The sequence below is a fragment of a genome, unplaced genomic scaffold (assembly GCF_019419815.1).
Source record: "Pyrus x bretschneideri cultivar Hongxiangsu unplaced genomic scaffold, Pyrus_bretschneideri_v1 Contig37, whole genome shotgun sequence".
Classification (NCBI taxonomy): Eukaryota; Viridiplantae; Streptophyta; class Magnoliopsida; order Rosales; family Rosaceae; genus Pyrus; species Pyrus x bretschneideri.
The window spans coordinates 2,527,395-2,546,086 of NW_025999690.1; the positions used below are offsets into that span (position 1 = coordinate 2,527,395).

The 18,692-nt window shown below is 37.3% G+C and overlaps 2 protein-coding genes across 3 annotated transcripts in view; both read right to left on the minus strand.

The window, feature by feature from the left end:
- Positions 1-8,570: 8,570 nt before the first annotated feature.
- LOC103936849 lies at positions 8,571-12,699 on the minus strand. Of its 2 annotated transcripts, XM_009346728.3 has the most exons (12): positions 12,269-12,699; positions 12,080-12,182; positions 11,678-11,801; positions 11,517-11,537; positions 11,229-11,294; positions 10,933-10,971; positions 10,730-10,810; positions 10,561-10,608; positions 10,414-10,464; positions 10,240-10,308; positions 9,437-9,682; positions 8,571-9,170 (listed from the first exon to the last, which is right to left on the minus strand). In XM_009346728.3, exons 1-12 carry the CDS (start codon positions 12,558-12,560, stop codon positions 8,919-8,921), a joined length of 1,392 nt encoding a protein of 463 aa, XP_009345003.2. In that variant the 5' UTR covers positions 12,561-12,699; the 3' UTR covers positions 8,571-8,918. The 2 variants fall into 2 exon arrangements, with proteins under 2 accessions (XP_009345003.2, XP_009345004.2); XM_009346729.3 differs by lacking the exon at positions 11,517-11,537 and having other exon boundaries at positions 12,269-12,698.
- A 988-nt stretch (positions 12,700-13,687) lies between these two features.
- The window catches only part of LOC125480897, a 28,700-nt gene continuing 23,695 nt past the window's right edge, over positions 13,688-18,692 (minus strand). Inside the window, 12 exon segments of the mRNA XM_048592139.1 lie at positions 13,688-14,896; positions 15,064-15,238; positions 15,318-15,428; positions 15,501-15,605; positions 16,008-16,154; positions 16,415-16,478; positions 16,570-16,911; positions 16,991-17,313; positions 17,398-17,577; positions 17,661-17,711; positions 18,104-18,187; positions 18,290-18,403. Of these exon segments, the coding sequence (XP_048448096.1) occupies positions 14,208-14,896; positions 15,064-15,238; positions 15,318-15,428; positions 15,501-15,605; positions 16,008-16,154; positions 16,415-16,478; positions 16,570-16,911; positions 16,991-17,313; positions 17,398-17,577; positions 17,661-17,711; positions 18,104-18,187; positions 18,290-18,403 (2,385 nt within the window). The 3' untranslated portion in view covers positions 13,688-14,207.

The window sequence follows — 18,692 nt, forward strand, 5'->3', positions numbered from 1 at the left end:
CTTAAGACTTCTCATTTCTAAGTGAAGAAGAATATTATCAGACCGTAATACTAAAACGCAAATAAATTTAGATAAAGAGAGGAAATGGGTGTTTTTCGAGTGTACTCCATCAAACAAAGCTTTGATTGACATAAGTGCCCCTTTTTTCATCCACATTTCATCAAAAATAATATGTTATCCTTTCATTTTTATCTCTTTTATGGTCTCTCGCTCAATATATAGTGATATTTTTCTTCTCAATATGAGGAGGTGGTCCTCATTCTTCCCGCTTCTAAAACTATGAGTATAAGAAATTTTCTTTTTTAGGAAACAAAACAAATTCAGAAAGCAACTAAAATTTTAAAAGACAGTTTATAAGCATAACTGCATGCTTAGCACGTGTAATCGTGTACTTAAGCACGCAGCCCAGGAGGTTAGTAAGTATAACAATAAATAATAAGTTTATATACTTGGAAATATTTGAATTCATTCACAATAATAATTCAATCTCACATTTCTTCCTCATAAAAAGAGGAACTCATTTCAATTGTGATAATAATGATATGTTTATCTATACTAGAACGTGTACTGAAATGATTATGAATGCTTACTTCCATTGTGTTTAATTTTAGCTCTTGCTTCCATTGTGTTAATAATATTGTTATAATTATTATGATTCCTAACTTATTGCTTCCATTGTGTTAATAATATGATGAGGCTGGCAACTTCAACGAAAGAGAGGTTCTTTCAAAGATTCAACTGGAAGATATCGAATAATATAGACCCTACTTTAAAAGGAGTCTACCAATCAGAGTGTCTTGCTTTAGCAGAGATGTAATGAAAGACATGCCCTGGTTAACAAAGATGTACCAATCAGAGTGTCTTGCTTTAGCAAAAACCTACCAAATCACACTCCCAGTTTCAGTTGGGATGTATCAAACTTGATCTTTCAAAGGAAAGGTACCAAACAAACCCTCCAATTTTGGCTAGAATTTTCCGAACTCTATTTGGTTTGTCCCCCTTTTGATTTTGGAATGTGCTTGAAGTTCACACATACTTGTGTCCCGATACTTAGGCCTGAAAGCTCAAATATACTCAATGACAAGTCTGGAAGACTACCCACAGTTTGAAGTTTTCTTTATGTGCTTTCATATAATGTTTCAATGTTACATCCGTTTTATGTTTTATATTGCATATGTACCTATGTGTACCATTTAGGGCCATCTCTTAGAATTTGGGAGTCACGTGCGAGAATTTTAAATGGGGCCTTCTTTAATATAATCTTTTGAGAAAATACTAACTTTTGTTTTAGACACTATACAAGGGAAATGATAAACACACACCCTTTTAGCTTCTCATACACCTACATTTAATCTTGTCCGCTGTTTTTGTTTGATTTATTCAATTTGATGCCCAAAAAATAAAAATAGCATCCGATAAGCTAAAAACAGTGTGTGAAAATCACCTGCAAATAAACAAATCTATTATTAAAACTAACGTAAACTTTAAAACTAAAGTTCATCATCAATTAAGAAACAGTCAAGTCAAATTCATAATACTAAAAAGCATAAAACATCTAAATTTACTTTGCCAATTCAATCAACAATCACATTATAATATATGTTAAATGCCTTACATGAATCAAATTGTTAGCACTTAAATCCAAGTAATTGAATGATCTCATTTACTTCAGGATTTACTTAAAGTGGTATTATGAGTTATGGACATATGAGAGGAACTAATCCAATATTCTTTTCCCTATTAGATTATTTTCTATTTATTTATTATTGAAGAAATTTTATATCATAATATCTATGAGTTGAAAAAAACATTGGTGGCTTGTTCAATTAGGCCCTGTGCAATGGCTCATATTGCTCATCCTCAAAGCTGACACTGATTCCCATGTGGTTGTTATAAATACATGTTGAGTGAACATGTGGTTCATTCCAATCTTGAAACCAAAGTTTTCGAGCATGCCATTGAAAAACCTGGGGTTTTTCTAAAGAAGCGCACCAACCATGTTGAGAACTTTTGATCTCCATGATGTAGATCTATTAAACAAACTATGCCCCTAGAAGTTATAGTTCTAGCTATAATGCTTGTAAATTCTATTCAAATCACTAATTCATGTATTGGTTATGTACAAAATGTTGAACATTGCTAAACTCGATTTCATTGCTTTGGAGGTATCTAGAAGAAACTACCTCAAGTGGATTCATGATGTGAAACTCGACCATATTGCAAAGGATATTAAGCAATCATCTAAGCTGAGAACGAGACAATTGAAGCTGAGAAGGCGACTGCAACGATCTTTGTCCGCTGCCACATGCATGTTGCATTACAAATTAATACATGGCGAAAGAAAACCCTCAAACTCAAACTCTCTGGCAAGCATTAGCTAATCGTTTAGGTCACTAGAAGTTGATCACTTTGCCTGAAGCTAGACACGATTGGATTAATCTGAGATATAGGATTATAAGTCTATGAATGATTATAACTCTGAAATATACAGAATCTAATCATTGCTCAAGTATTGTGAAATTGAGTTTACTGAAGAGAATATTATGGAAAAGACCTACTCAACCTTCAATTTTTCAAATATTGTTTTGTAACAACAATATCGAGCACAAACGTTTACTAAATTCTCGAATATCATATATGTCTTGTTGATTGCTGAAAAGAACAATCAATTGCTAATGAAGAATTATCAAGTCTGACCCACTAGCACTAGAGTTGATCCTGAAGCACATGCAATTACTTTATATAATTATAAATGCCATCAAAGGCAGAGATGACATAGCAAGGACCTTAAAACCAAGCTTAGGGAGACATAACTTTGGCTAGAAGAGATGAGATGATCGTAGGCATGATTACTTTGCTCTCAAAGCCCAAAACCTTCAAAAGTAAACCTAAAACTGCCAAAAATCCTCCTGACCTTGACATGTGCTACAATTATAGGTTGTCGTACTAGGCTCATGTGTGTTGTGCTCTTAAGAAGGTCATGGAGGACTATCACACAAAGAAGAAAGATAGAATGACTAACTTCACAAAAGACAAACTATGCCCAAGTCGAGAATCATGCAAATACAACATTGAAGACATCTGACATCTTAGTTTAGTAGGGAGTGCTTGATGTTACGTAGTTAGGACATAGAGCTAGGGCCCTTTTTGGTTTAATTTGTGAACAAGTTTATGTTTCTGGATTTTGATTTGGTGATTGTTTCATTTGGTTTTAAGTTTGGATATATGAATGAATGTATGTTTTCTCAAATATGTGATTGATTGAATATCAAGTTTTAATTTCTTGTTCATGTGACAAATTCAATTAATTTATCTTTAGATGTGTGTTTAGGCAAGTTTATTATTTGGTTGATAGTCTACGACGCGTACCATAGTGCCTAAGCGTAAGTACTTTACTAACTTTATACCTAAGTTGACACATTTGACAATGCTCTCAGGTTCATCTAACTTGATTGAGGGACATAACACTGTGCTCCTAAGGTTGTCCAATGGTATTTAATTCACCATTAAAGAGGTCTTATATTTTCCTCGTTCTAGTAGAACGTTGTAGAGCTTTAAGGATATTCGAGATAATGATTATCATGCTAAAACCACTAATGAGAATGGAGTGGATTATCTTTGCATAACTTTCTTTGAATATGGTAGTAAGTATATTCTACATAAGATGGAATGCCTTCCGAACAACCATTCAGGTTATAGAGGCCCACTATGTGGCCGGCTTGCCCCAATTACTATGTTTCCTAGTCTTTACTCTCTTTGGCATGATCGTTAAGACACTTAAGTTATAGTATGATCTGTCGTATACTTGGTTCTTCACATGGGCATCTCTTTATTTAAAATAACAACCTTGTGCGTTCAAGCACACCATGCCAAAGCTTGCTTTTTGGGAAAATTAAATTCTAGATAATCCCCTACAAAGATTACTACTAATCTTTCATCTTTTCTGCAAGAATACAAGGGGAATTTGTGACTAATCCAACCATCCTGCCAACCATTTAGATACTTTATGGTTTTGGTTGATGCATCGACAAGATGACCACATATTTTCTTGTTGTCCACAAGAAACACTGCATTGCCAAGCTCCTAGTGCAAAGTATCAAACTACAGGCTCACAAATCCATTTTACCCCTACAACAGGCTTTCCACTTAGTCTATTCACCAGTTTCCAAGTGCTATTCTTTTCAATCATTGAGATTTCTCTAGCATTGCTTTATTCCAAGCTTGATCTTGTGAGGCATCTTTGGAGCTTTCTGGATCAATCACATTGAGTTTACATTGAATGAACACATCTTCCAATTTTCTTCACTTCTTTGGAGTGCATTCATAAGTTTCAGTGAGTTTTTTTTTTTCTTTTTAAGACTTGTCCCAAAATGACGTTGTTGATTTCACTTGAACTTCTTGCATTTGCAAGACTTGGCTCACTTTCAGTATCCACAGAGTGAGAGGTCACACCAGACACATTTGCACTTGAACTTTCTCCTATAAAGTTGATCTGATTGGATAACACTGAAGAGTTTACGTTGAAAACTTTTGACGACTATTGCATTTCTCTGGGTATTGAAGTTGAACATCTAGTTCCCCTTGTTCACACCCAAAATGGTCTAGCATGAGCTTTCGTTAAGCGATTCCAAAAGTTGCAAGGTTCTTGGTCATGCACACCAAGCTACATGTTTATGCTTAGGGCTATACAATCTTACATGCAACCATGTTAGTTCGCTTGTAACTCGTTGCCACCCAATCTTATTCTGTGTTATAGTTGGTTACTGCTTGATATCTCGCACTTAGACAGTTCTAAAGGACGTCAAGTTAACGTCGAGCAAGGATGTGCCAACCTTAAAAGACAGTTGTCCACCTCTACAAGGCCACTAGTACCTCGACAGTAGCTAATCACACGTACCTACCTTGAAGCGTGGGAGACCCATTTTGTTCAAAGGATTCACATCCTAGGAAGGGGAAACAAACAATACAGACTAGTCAAACTAGTTCAAAATCATATCACTATCTCATCTGGTCCATCACATGAGGATATTCTAGATTATGGTAGTATCTTAGATGATACACAACCACCTCCTGAGAATCAAGAGATTTCGGTCCATTTTGCTAGCTTGGATGTGTTTGGATTAGAATGAGGTTACCGTTGATGATGCCTTTGCATTTACAATGGCTACCAAGATTCTGATTAGCGATGGCATCAAACCTCATTTCATTGACGAATGTCGATGTAGAACCAATTGGCCAAAATGGAAGAAAGCAATTCAAGTTAAACTTGATTCCTTAGTGAAGCATAAAGTTTTTGGACATGTTGTTCTAACTCCACCTAATGTGAAGCATGTTAGTTATAAGTGGGTGTGGATGAGAATAATAAAATAGTGTGTTACAAAGTACGCCTTGTGGCGCAAGGCTTCTCTTAACGCCCTAGAATTTACTATGGGTATACTAATTATCTTGTAATTGCAACTTTCCACTACCTTTTTAGTCTGGTAGCTTTTGAAACACTAAATATGTCGCTCATGGACTTGATCGCTACGTATCTTTATGGGGACCTAGATGCAGATATCTACATGAAAGTTCTAAAAGGACTTGCATGGACCGGCTCAAATAATTCTCGACCATAGAACACTCTCACTATTATATTGAGACGTTCGCTTTAACTCACTTTTTCTTCTTAAAACTACTGGATTATCGCAACAAGGTTTTTGTGAGATTTTTCTTTTGATATGTGCCTTTACTATGAGACTCTCTTGTTAGAAACTATTGTACATGCAAAAGCTAAAGACAACAACCATTATCTCATAATGATGACGACCTAATGCGATTACTTCTTAAGTTCTTCATACTTAAGGGAGAGTGTTGTAAATAGTATTACTAATTAGGAATGTGATTGTGTAAATGATAGGAGCATATTCATGCGACTTAATTAACTTGTTCTCATGCATTTATGTTGTGTTTCCTTAGTTATTTTAGTGTTTAAAGCCACTTTTGTGTATTTTCAGATTATAAGGCCAAAGTGTGCAAGAAAATGCAAATTAGAGCCTTTTGGAGCAAAAGAGGAATGAATGAGTTGAAGACTTGAAGAAACGATGAATTCCTACTCCAACGATGAATTCCTACCAAAACGAGGATTCCTACTCAAACAAGGATTCCTACTTGAAGTAGGAAAGTTAACCCCTAGGTTTCCCGTTTTGGTAACCTTTCCTAATCTTAAACGTCCGTATTTTCTAACCACTTTGAAGGCCTGCACTTTAGACACACAAAACGAAGGCCCTAGGGCCCTTAAAACCCTTTGCTGTGCCCAATCCCTTTCTTTCCTTCCCTTGCCGTGCAAGGGGGGGTATTTAGGTCCAATGTTATGCACTTAAACCCTATTTCCCTCTCCTAACCTAAACCCTAGCCGCACCTTGCAGCCATCCCCTTTAATTTCTTATTTAATTCCCTAATTCTAGCAGCCTTTAATTTAATTTTAGTTAATAAAAATAACTTAGGGTTTTATTTTTCTGAAACCCTATATAAACTAAAGCCTAGCTGAACCCTAAGGAGCTATCATTCATTCTTTTCATATTTTCAGCCACAAAACCTCTCAGCCGCAAGAACCCTTCCATCTTCTCCCTTTGCCGCAACCTTCTCCATCAATTCCAGCCACCATCCAACCTTGCCGCAACCTTCCCACCATTGCAGCCACCATTCCCACCTCCATACATCATCCCACCACCTTGCCGCACCACCATACCTCCCTAAATCCATTCCCAACCCAAAATAACATCCAAAAACCACCCACACCATCTCTGCCGTAGCAAGAAGAAAGGAGAAAGAGGAGCTTAAACGTGCAGAAATTCAAGTGGATTCCTTGGGCGTTTTAGGTGTACTCAATCTTGTGTTCTTTATGTTTAATTTCAATTTTGTTTCTCTTTCTGTGAACATGAGAGGCTAAACCCCTAGTTAGCTAGGGGGTGATTCGAAACCATGTTTATGCTTGCAATATGAATTGATTACCTTTGGTTGGAATTTCATGAATTGTGGATTCAATTTGTTTAACTGCTTGATTGATAACTTATTTGTGTATGTTTATTGAGAGTGCACGCTTAGTTTTCATGCATGAATATGACGCTAGAATATAAGTGAGTTTCACCTAATAGTTACAAACTTATATTCACAAGTAGTGAAGGTTGCTTATAAACAATCGCGTTAAATGAATTCTTGGCACTAGTTTCATGCTCATCATAGTAACGAATGCCTCGTCAACACTTATAGTTTTCATGTTGCTTAATGATCTTTGAATGTATCTTTATTGTGCTTTTCACGTAAAGGACTTTTGGAGAATGTTTTGAATTGTGTATGCGCTGTCCTATCCAATTCATTAACTTAAGGAGACCTTGAAGGTTAATTTAAGCGGACCTAATTAACCCGGGGTGTTGAGTTTCATGATTCATCAAAAGACCAACTAAAAATCATCTTACATGCAAGTGTGACATGTGTGGAGAAGAACCTTCTAGCTAGCATTCCATCCATATTTTCATCAAATTCGTATTTACATTCTGCCCTTATTACAATCTGTGCATTTTATTTAAATTCGTCAAAAACTCAATCCCCCTTTACTTTAGTGTTCAATTTAGTTAGAAAGTGTCTTAGTTTGTGTTTCTAAGTGTTTTGATTCAATTTATTACCCAAATTCGTCCAAATTAGTCAAAGTGCTCAAAACTGCCCAAATTGTGTTTTTAAGGCAGTTTTGAGTGTTTGGTTTGTCTTAGTGTTTTAAGTGTTTAGTTTTGCATTCTTTGAGTCTAGTTTAGTGTTTTAACCTTTGTTTTACATTTTTGAGTCAGTTTCCAAGTGATTTAGCAATCCCTCCTAATCCCCAGTTAAGAACGATCCCTACTTATACATATACTACAATTGTCAAAAGAGGGTTTTAATTTGTGTGCTTATATAATTCGCATCAGTAAACTTAAAGTATAATCCCAATAGGATTAGAGATCTAATCTTCATAGGTTGTATTACTTGAAAAGCCAAAAGGTCTACCATGATTAATATAAATAAGGGTACAAGGCCAAAGGGTAAAGAACAATTCTTCTACACGTGAGTTCTTCTCTCTCTGCCGTCCCCCACCTCTATCCACTTTCAAAATATAGTTTACAACACAACCATTCATTAAGCTCCCGTTTACAATAAAACCGTCAGATTAGTCTGGCAAGCATTAATTCTCCTTGGGGAAGAAATTGTTCCTTGAAAGTGTCCGTTTACTCCTTTTATATGTTGAAACTTGGAGATTTTATTAACCAAACTGGGGACTTGGATTTGGATACGATTTTCTGGTCGATTCCAATAACTAGACCATGTGCATGTCAACAATTTCAACATTTCCAAATTTGTCATTTTTTCTTTTTCCGGATCATGAATGAACGAAGAACCTTTACGTAGAACATCAAATTTCCTTTCCCAAAATAGAAACGAATGAAAAAAAAACAAACCAGTCTGCCACAAGGGCAAAAGGGGAAAGAAAAGACGCTTAACCAAATGTGGGACAACAGAAGGCCACAACAAAAGCCAAAGGAGACTACCTCATCATAAAAAGGTCAAAGAAACTAAATGGCTGTATTAATAGAGAAGTTACCAACATTAGCTGATTGCCATATGAATTGGTAAGGAAATTTACATGGGAAAGGCCTGGGCAGACAGACGAATACAGTTTTAACAAACAAGGAAAATACAACACTCCCACCCTCCTACCCTTCCATAAATACCCTTAATTTCAAGTCAAAATTCCAAGAATGGCATGCTCCCATGGATATCCAATATCCGGGCATGACAGAAGGTTAATGCAACCACACATTTTACCAAATCTCCCGTCGTGTCATAGGAATAGTTTACCGCACCTCTTTCCAATGAGTTGTCTGCAAGACGAAACATGAGGGGCAAGAAGATCAATTGTATGTTGCAGGTCTAGGTTTAGGTGGTATATAAAAAGAATTCCCACAGTCGATTGGCGTATGCATCAGTGGATTCCACCTATCAAATATCAATCGGCCTCCTCGGCCAATTCTTCCTCGGGATTTATAAGGTGGTGTGGCTGCTCCATTTGTTACTGAAGAATCTGATGGTGGTACAATGCCTGCTGCTGCCAACTTCTCTGGAACTAGAGGTCTTGTAAATAACAAAACTGGCTCAAGGGGATCCTACATGACGCCCATCCAACAGTTAAAATTCACTACTGAAACTCATATTCCGACAAAAAAGAGAACAATTCAAACCTAATCTACAATGCGAATTAATTTCGCTAAAATTCCCTAACAAACTACCACATATTGAATTAATGACAATGACAAAACTTCAGCAATTACTTATTGATATATCTGCCTAGAAGAGAGAAAAAACAAGAAAGGAATGGAGGTAATGGTACAGCAGATAGGTAATCTGATTCACAAAAAGCCAAAGAAAGTACCATTTTATGAAGCCACCCTTGTGGTGCATGCCGCCGCCTAAACTCTTGCTTCATGGTTCCTGTAGAAGCCATAATTATGTTCGAATCTGTTAAAGGCGGATTCGGTATTGCAGGAGGCCGCGTGCGGGGCCGACCATTTGAAACATCATCTGAATCAACAAATTCATCCTCGCTTGAACCAAATTTGCAAGATACAGGTTGAAATCCAGGAAGCGCCAAGCTATCTTCCAGGAGCTCAGTTTCATGCTGAATAAGTCATGCACCAATCAGCAACATATATTAAATTTAAACCATTACGAATTACATAGCGCAGAAGATTTACTGAAATATATGCATGATGGAAGGCACAACAAAAAGTAACCAGCAACAAAGTTTTCCTTTTCCTTCACCTTTTTCTACCTTCTTTTCTTTCACTTACTTTTTTTTTCTTTTGAGATGAAAGAGTATTTCATAAAGAAAATAAAAGGGAAAAGCTTTGAGCTTCAGAGGGAAAAGCTTGAGTTTCATAGGACCATGTAACTGTTTCGAGTATCAACTACTAATTCCAGCGTCCTCGCTTACAATAAAAGAAAAAGGTACAAGGAATTGACAGACAAATATCCAGAATAGGAAAAAATAAACTAATGGCATAAACCAACAATTGAAACATCACACACCCCCAAAAGATAGACCGATTCCAAATAAAAATTGAGATAAAAAGTCAAACGGAATGAGGAGATTGTCAAGGCCAATATTAAAAAGAAAGCTGCTGGGGATTTGCTATCGTTAAAGCAAACCAAGAGAGTAACAAGCCCTGTGCATACCTTGTACTTCATTTGGATTATTTGAAGACTAACTTCATTCTCCATGACTTCCCTCTTTTTCTCTTCTCTCTGCACACAAATTATACAGAAGCAACCAGCTGCAGTGAGGACAAATTCATGGCAAGATGAATATAACACCACTCAAGGAAACTTTAAACACTTCAATAAAAGCACCTTGATTAAAGCCTCTACTATGGTCTTGGCTTGCTCGAGGTTGCGCCTAACCTGAGAATAGTCAATTCCAAAAGAAAAGCCTGTGACTGTGATTGTCAAATACATATGCAACTGGAAAAAAGAAATTATTGAAAAAGCAATACCAACCTGGCGAAGCTTTTCAAATGACTGCACATTATTTTCCCTTCTTTGCATCTAAGAAAAAGACAAACAATTAGAAGAGATATTTAAGAAATGTGTATAAACAAAAACATTTCATTAACTAAAAGACGTCGCCTGAGGAAAAAAGAAAAACACAATCAAGTTTGTATTGTACCCTTCTTGTGTGCAGTCTGTGGGTTTTCTCCCTTGGTCTAAAGACATTGTACGGGTTGGTGTCATTAACCGGTGGAGGAGGCTGTAACAAAAATGTAGATGAGAATCATGATGTTAAAGTTTTATCACAACGATGAATAAATAATATGCAAGGACATATAGGCAGGTGACATAATAAGCACATAATCAAGAATTAAACCTAACCTGCAAACGCCGCAAAACAGGCTTCTGCCAACGTTCACGCTGCCAAAATTGAGTGAAAAGAATACATATCATCAGAAATATTAAAAAACGAACAATAATTAGACTGGACTGAACCACAACTTATTGTGTATATCATGCAAATCAGTGAATATCAGCTGCTTGTTCAATAATGTTGATTACTCTCCAACCCACAAGGAACAGAACTCACTGCATATTAAACATTTCTTGTTGACTAATTCATTTCCAAACAACGTCATATATCCTTTAACCTCTAAAGCTTGGTAGATAATACATACCTTCTCTTTCCAATAATTATAAACAGACTGGATAACAGCATATCTGAGAGACTGAGATTGAAGAGCCTACAGCAAAAGGAGACAAAATTCTATTAACTTCGAGAAATGATTCAACACGGCCAAAAGTTAGAAAAAATATACACTTAAAATGCAACCATAAAAGATCACTTGTAAACAGATAAATACAACTAGTAGCTTTAATAAAAGACGACCAGAAATTATCTTTTAGCATCTTCATAAATAGGGAGAACGGCAACCTTTTCTGTTTAGGAACATGATACTACGTACCTCAGTCTCATTTAGTAAGACCTAACAAGAACCAAATTGACAAATATAAATGAACGATGCCACCAGCAGTTGGATATAGCTAATGAATGAAAAATAACTTTTAACATCATGCATCAATATTGGTCAATTCATTAGGAAAAAGAAATCAAAACGCACATCACCTCACTAGCAACATCAAGCTGTAGAAGTACAGGGATTGGTGAAGCAAGAGTAGGAGTTATAACTCCTGCTCTTTCTCGTGCCTTATGGTCCAAAACCTCCAACTTAAAAAGAAGACTTTCAAGCCTGTAAGTGTGAGAATACCTTAATGATCAAAATACCATCATCGATCGAAGAATAAAGAAAACTTGATTAAAGCTACGTCAAGATTCAATCCTGGAGGCTTGATTCTCGACATATTCCTCAACATCAATTTTTTTTTAAACTGCGCTTATCAAATTACATTCTAAATAGAAATGAAGAGTTAGAATGTGATTAATTGCTGCTGCTTTCGTACAAGCTAATTCTATTGTCCTAAATTACTTGATAAAAATGGGGACGTAAAGGGTAGGCAAAGTGATTACTTTTCAGGTGCAAGAACCTTCTTCTCTTTGTTCAACTCATACAGCCAGTCCTCATCCTCATTGTCTAGGTCATACTCCACAAACTCTCCGAGCTCGGCCCGAGCTGCAAAACCATCGAAAAAATCGTCAGCAACGTAATACTAACAACAAAATGGCGGTAACAAACGAGTGTGAAGTTGAAAACAAAACCTCCTCTCGCGCGAAGGTAGGAATTGGGCTGGCCAAAAGTGCGAGAATAGTCCCTCTCATAAGTGTCAACAACAACAAACTGAGGAGTGGGTATTTCAGGGATGTATTTCTTGGGCGCGGCGGGGGCCGGGGGCGCCTCCGGTTCAGCCGGGGGATCGGCGGCGAGGCGGAAGAGCTGAGAATTGCGGGTGGAAGTTGGGGTGTCATCATCTTCGAAATCCTTGACGGATTTGACAATGGGGAGCTTCTTGTGGATATCAACAGGGCGAGGCCTGAATGAAAGTCTACTCATTTCGACCTCTGTTCATATCTCTTCAACCCCTTTAGGGTTCCGGGAAAGAGCGAACCAGGCAGCGGGGGATTATTAGGGAAAATTAGGGTTTCGAATTGGGAATTGAATGAAGAATTGGGATGGATCAAAGGGTTTGTTCTGGTGTTGGAGACGAACACAACACCACTGCTTGGATTGGATGATTGGATTGGAATTGGGTTCAAATGTTTTGGGCCCAATTTTGACTTGAAAATTCCCGTACATTGAGGCCCAATCATAGCTTTCAGATTTACTACAATCCTTTTGTGGGTCCATTATTGTCATTTGACATTTTAAGCAAAGCATTGGTTCCCCCCACACACCACATTAACATTTTTAACATAAAGTTAGCGGACTTAACGACATGTGCTAATGTTGGACACAAAAAATGATTTAGAGGGCAAGTTGTGACAAAACGATTTTCAAGGGGCAATTGAGGACTCAAAACACTTTCAGGGGTAATTAAGCCTTCAATTTTTTAAGTTTGATTGAGTTTTAAGTTAGAGTGTTGCTACCACTTAGTCCTATGGTTTAGTGATATTCCTCTTTACTTGCAAGTGAGAGGTCTTAAGTTCGACTCTCACCAAATGTGAATTTGAATCACATTATTGCTACCCGCTAGTGTAGAAAATATGTTTGTTAAAAAAATGAAAGTATATTTAGTTTTTCAAAATTTCTTTTTTGTGACCCAATTAATGTAAATTTTTTATTACGCCACTGATTGATTGAGATTGATCTCCTTGTTGGCATTGGTGACACTGAAACAAAATAATACAGACAGATCTGTCTTTTCTTGGTCCTATTATATATGATGCCCTAGAGATGTTGAATGAGATCCCACAAGTTATGGTGGCTCAAGTTATTGCCTTATTTCAATTATTTTTTTCTTTTCAGTTTTCGGAGAGAGAGGGAGAGACGCGGGAAAAAAATAGATGTGCACAAGGAGAAAAGTAATGTGTGATTGTCATTTTCCATCCTAAGATTTGTATTGGTATTGGTGGTACAACATGACTCAAGAGCTCGATTGGGAGTATCACTTGACCTCCCATGTCATTCTCCAACAGAACACACGAAAACCAAGAGATCGAAGACAACCGAAAAACCAGAAATAGACAAGAACAAAGCTTAGGCATAACCACCTGAACAGGTGAAAGACAAATAACTGTGTTTTGAACTCATTTGGTTAGAACTGCTGACTAACATTTATATACATTAAATGGTTCACAAACAGCAAATATACAAGTGTTAAATATGAAGTAACCTATATCTCTATACTCTACAACTTTTTCTGTAGAAGTTACCTATCCAGTATCTACCACAAGAATCGAAATTCCATCTTTTGCATTGTGCAAGACATCATCACAAGGGGAAAGGTTGGCTTCGGCTTCGGGCATTCTCAATGCTATTTTTTTGTCGCGAGAGTTCAAAAGCAAAATGCATCGAACAAGTGACCCGTTTCTCACTCCATTCGAAACTCAATCCCTTCAAAACTGTGGTAAAGAAGCTCAACTCTCTACCTATTTGCCACACTCCATTGTATCACACATCTCGTGATCTCTGTAACAAGTCTTCTGTCTACTAGTGTTGTACGAAATTCAATCCTTCAAACAAGTGTGCTCCGCCACTGAGTTATTTGATGTTACTTCGTTGCAGAACATACCTACATCCCCACCCGTGCTCCTTTCCTAATTCTATTGCAGACAACAAAATCTGCAACAAATTATCCGCATCGTCTTTGCGAGCCAGTTCCAGGTTTGTCTGTATGAGAGGAACAGTAGGATTGTTCCAACGAACTGCCCGTGTTCCACTGCTGCTTTTAGTTTGCTGGTTTTGCCGCAAAGGGGCATCTGAACTGCTTCCGACTATATGCACTATTCCTTCATCACAGTCAGCATGTATAACACTATCCAAACGGATTTCAGATTCAATTACCCAGTCAAGGTCAGCAGGAACACCTCGAAATTCAGGCTTGCCTAAGTCCACCAGACTTGAGCAGCTAACAATCAATACAAGCCTCTGTGTAATGATGACAAATTTACCAGCTTGTCTAAGTTCCTTGCACAAGACTAAAATCTCATCCTTGAGCCTCAAACTATCATCCGCCTCAACAAGCACTGAAGTTCCAACAGCATCTTCCCAAGAATAAGGTCTTAAGGGGAGTTCCCTGCTTAAAGGCCTTGGAAGACGGACTCTTAAGCGCTGTTGTCCCATTTGATAGAGCCTACTCCGATTTCTGATACTCAGTGCAGTTTTTCCGGTAACTTCAAGAATACTAGCAGCTGGTTTTGCTACTAGTCCTGTAATACCTAAAGCTATGCCTGCACCATAGACATGAAAAGCATTAAAAGCGTTGTCAAGAGTCAGGCAACCAAATCTTATCATGTGGATCTAAAGGTGATAGCATCGTTTCTTCCATGAGTGAGCTGCATATCAACATGAAGGTAAAGAAGAAACGCAATGATTACTGCATTCTACTATCGAATACCTGAAAGGACACCAGGAAGGCCATGTTTCTCAGCTCCTTTAATTGGTGATTGAAGAAGACCTGTGAGTCCCTCAAATACTCCATTTATCACACCTTTAGAATGAGTAGCAATACCACTCTGCTGCTGTTCCACTTCTGAAACAGCCTGGTCGTCAAATGTAAATGCCACGATTCCCTACAAATAGAAACCCAATTAATAATGAAAAGATGAAAATAATCTATCGGCCACCAGGATGTTGTCGACATGCAGTTACCTTGTGCGCAGCTTTGCTGAATTGCGTGGCAGCATCACTTATAGCGTAGACAGTGTTACTTAAAAGACTGGTGGTGCCTTGTGCCATGCCAGTAATTAGTCCAGTGGGGCTCTACACAAAAGAAAAAAAACATTATTATACTGATAAATAGGACAGTTGCAAAACATATAAAAATAAACTTACCAGAAAAATGCTCCTAGCAGGCACTGACAAGAAATCTCTAATGCCAAGCCCCATACTCCTTGCAAATCCCATGGGATTGCCTATAACACCAGCAGAACCAAACACCTGGAAATATACAGCATAATAAGAGCAAGTTAAACATCATACTGAAATTGTTATAAGCCCATCAGTCAATTTATGTTCTAATGGAGGAAAGACAGAAAATTCATTGCAGGACTCATGTACAATAATATCTATTAGGTAATTCACGGCATGATGTGCTATATAACATGTAGACAAAAGCTAAAAAAGTAAAAAGACAGCAAGATACATTGAGGACTATAAATAAGGCATTACTTAGAACCGGCAGCTCTCCAACAAGAAAAGAAAGCAAACAAATAACTGCCACTAGAATCAGGGGGTGTCAATGTGATTAACCTGTTTAACTAACCAAATGTGACTCACAGTATAAAGTTTCTCGCTATTACCAAGTCTCAAGAACCTTAGTAGAAAAGTTTTCATACTTACCTTATACATCTCATGAAGAAGTTGCCGAGTATAATGCCTTACAAGGATCTCTTGAAGGGACTCTGAACTAGCAATTTGATGTGTAATTGTCAGCTGCTTGAGATGAATTCGTGCACCCTCAACATCAGCAAGAGCCATAAGACCTCTCTGTAAGGCAACCAAATATGATTTCACATGTTTTTTGAATCATAGGATAGAGTTGCCGCTGTTAGATGTGGGTGTTTGTGTGTCTCTGTATCAAATGCATATATTCTTCTTACATGAAATCTTCACATTCATTACCTCAACCTTTGCCTGTGATTCGATGCATGCGCAAAGTTCCGACAAAATATTTTCAAACTTCCATTTTATGTGATTACATTATCTACTTTGTAAAGCTTCTCTTAGGACATCAGTATACTACTTACATGGATAACAGATTCTCCTGCGGTAAGAATCCCATTTCTAAGCATCCACGGAGCACTGGAAAAGCTGTGCAGACAAAATTCATAGCTTGTCAAATGGCAACTTTTAATACAAAACTAAGTACACAGAGGCATTTTCTTATCGATTAACCAGTCACCTTAAGGTCAAGTTGATGGGGCCAAAATCAAACACTTCGACAAAGATCTTTTTCTGTCTTCTAGCCAATAGGTAAATTTGCTGCCATGGAGCTCCAATTGGAACAATTGAAGGTAGAGAGAGTCTCGGTTTGTGGTTTTCAGTAGAAACAGGAGCAGTCATTAAGTGAAGTTGTTTCTCTGTTGCAAAGGAATCCATTAAACCTGAGTCATTGATACGAGAGCGCAGGAATGGATCCGACAATGGAAAAACTCTACTCTGGAACCTTGAAGTAACATTTTTTATGAAGTCAAACAGGCTTAATATCAATTCTTGCTCCAGCTCAAGACAGAAGTCAGCAACTCTGCACACATTAAACAGAGAAAAATAAGCACTGAAAGCTAATAAGTTATCATAACTCTTTTAAATGCAGGTATGCATACCTTAAGCTGATATATTCAAACGAAACCAATGAGACATCTTTCTTTCTCCATTTTGATACAGCAAGGTAGAAAACAGGTTCGAAAGAGCTGTGAGAAGTCCTTTGAAGCAGTCTTTCACTTATTGGTTTCATGACGTCATCCTTAATTGCATGGCCAATTGGATTGCTTTTATAATCACGGTCAAAGGACAGGATAACAGGATATGGGGTAGAACGCAGTTGGTTATCAATTTGCAATGATGTGATTTGCAAGGTAAGCTTTTGTTGATCCAAACTCTGTACAAGATCAATTGTAATGTTCTTTGCACAAGCAAAAATCAATTCCTACAAGAGAAACAACAGATGAACATAGTCTGAATAAGCTCCATGGAACCTGAGTAGAAGATGTGATTTCGCAATTTTACCTACCTGTGGATGAATATTGATCATGGAGATACCAATGTGTTGAATAACAATTGAAATTCTTTCCATGAAACCTACAACCTTGTCCTGTTTCTGTTCATGTTTCCCTTTCTCTCTCAAGTGCGGAACAGTTGGATTCGTCATGTCACTCACAACATGGTAACTTGAATCAATAACATGGAGGACCTGCAATAAAGGAAGGTAATCACAAAGCTCATAAAGATAAGTTCTGATAGTTCGTGGCATGTGCCAAGGTAATAGAAATGAACCTTAGTTGCTCCCTCAGCATGGACGGATAAATGCAATGTCCTCTCAGGTTTCTGGTGGCAAAAGTTAACACAAATTAACTTTCACATAAAATGTAGAAATCGAGCTTAGAAGGTGAACCATATATATGAAGTGTGTGTGGTGATTCAATACATCGCCATAAGAAAAATAATAAATACATAAAAAGAAGAAGAAGAAAGAATCCAGCAAGAACTCAAAACAGCCAGAAAAGTATCGTTAACATCCCACTAACATGTAGTAACAGGCTTAAAAAAAGTTAACTATACTGTGCTAAGTTACGCAAATATTCTTTTCAAATTTATGTTGATTGGGACACGGAAAATAGATGTCAGAAAATCTTGAAACCAACAGGCAACAATGCTGTTCCCACACCACGAATTTGATTGTGCTAAGCTACGAAAATTTATTGTGGGAAAGTAACAACCTCAGAAGATGATGGTACTTGCACTGGACTGTACTCTTTCACATCATCAAGAGCGTATGACCCCAAAACACGCTTTCCGGGTACCTTACAGCGTCCAAATAATTAATAAAAAAAAAAAAAAAAATCTCTTTAGTAGACAGCATAAAATATTTATTGTTACAATTCATACAAGAAAAAAGGGTGTACCTCCATGGTGAGACGGTGTGGATAGCATGGTTCGTCCCAGGCATAGGGGCAAGATGTGTAAGAGTCAACAATTGTTTCAAAAGTTTCACACCTCTGCTGGTAAATCCTTAGCCTCTAAAAAGTTCCAAGAAGCACAACAAAATTGTTTCAGAAAAAGGTCTGATAAGTTTAGAATGCAAAAATGAGTTCACTAAGCTTTAGCAAGCATGCTTCACTCAACAGTACAAACAAGATTGACAATAATGAATGTTAGCATTTGCTTATGACTCAACAAATGTAAAACCAAACAAAAGTTTGCTGCAAACCAGATAATGAGCTAGTAATATAAAATAAGACTGCCAGCAATACTATTGAGAATAATAAAACTGTAAAACAGATAAACGAATGAACTCAATGACAATTG

Coding starts and splice junctions, on each gene's coding strand:
- LOC103936849 (XM_009346728.3), bottom strand. CDS start 12,560: ATGAGTAGACTTTCATTCAGGCCTCGCCCTGTTGATATCCACAAGAAG. Junction 10,972..11,228: donor ATAATTATTGGAAAGAGAAG/GTATGTATTATC, acceptor CAATTTTGGCAG/CGTGAACGTTGGCAGAAGCC. Junction 10,309..10,413: donor TAGTAGAGGCTTTAATCAAG/GTGCTTTTATTG, acceptor ATTTGTGTGCAG/AGAGAAGAGAAAAAGAGGGA.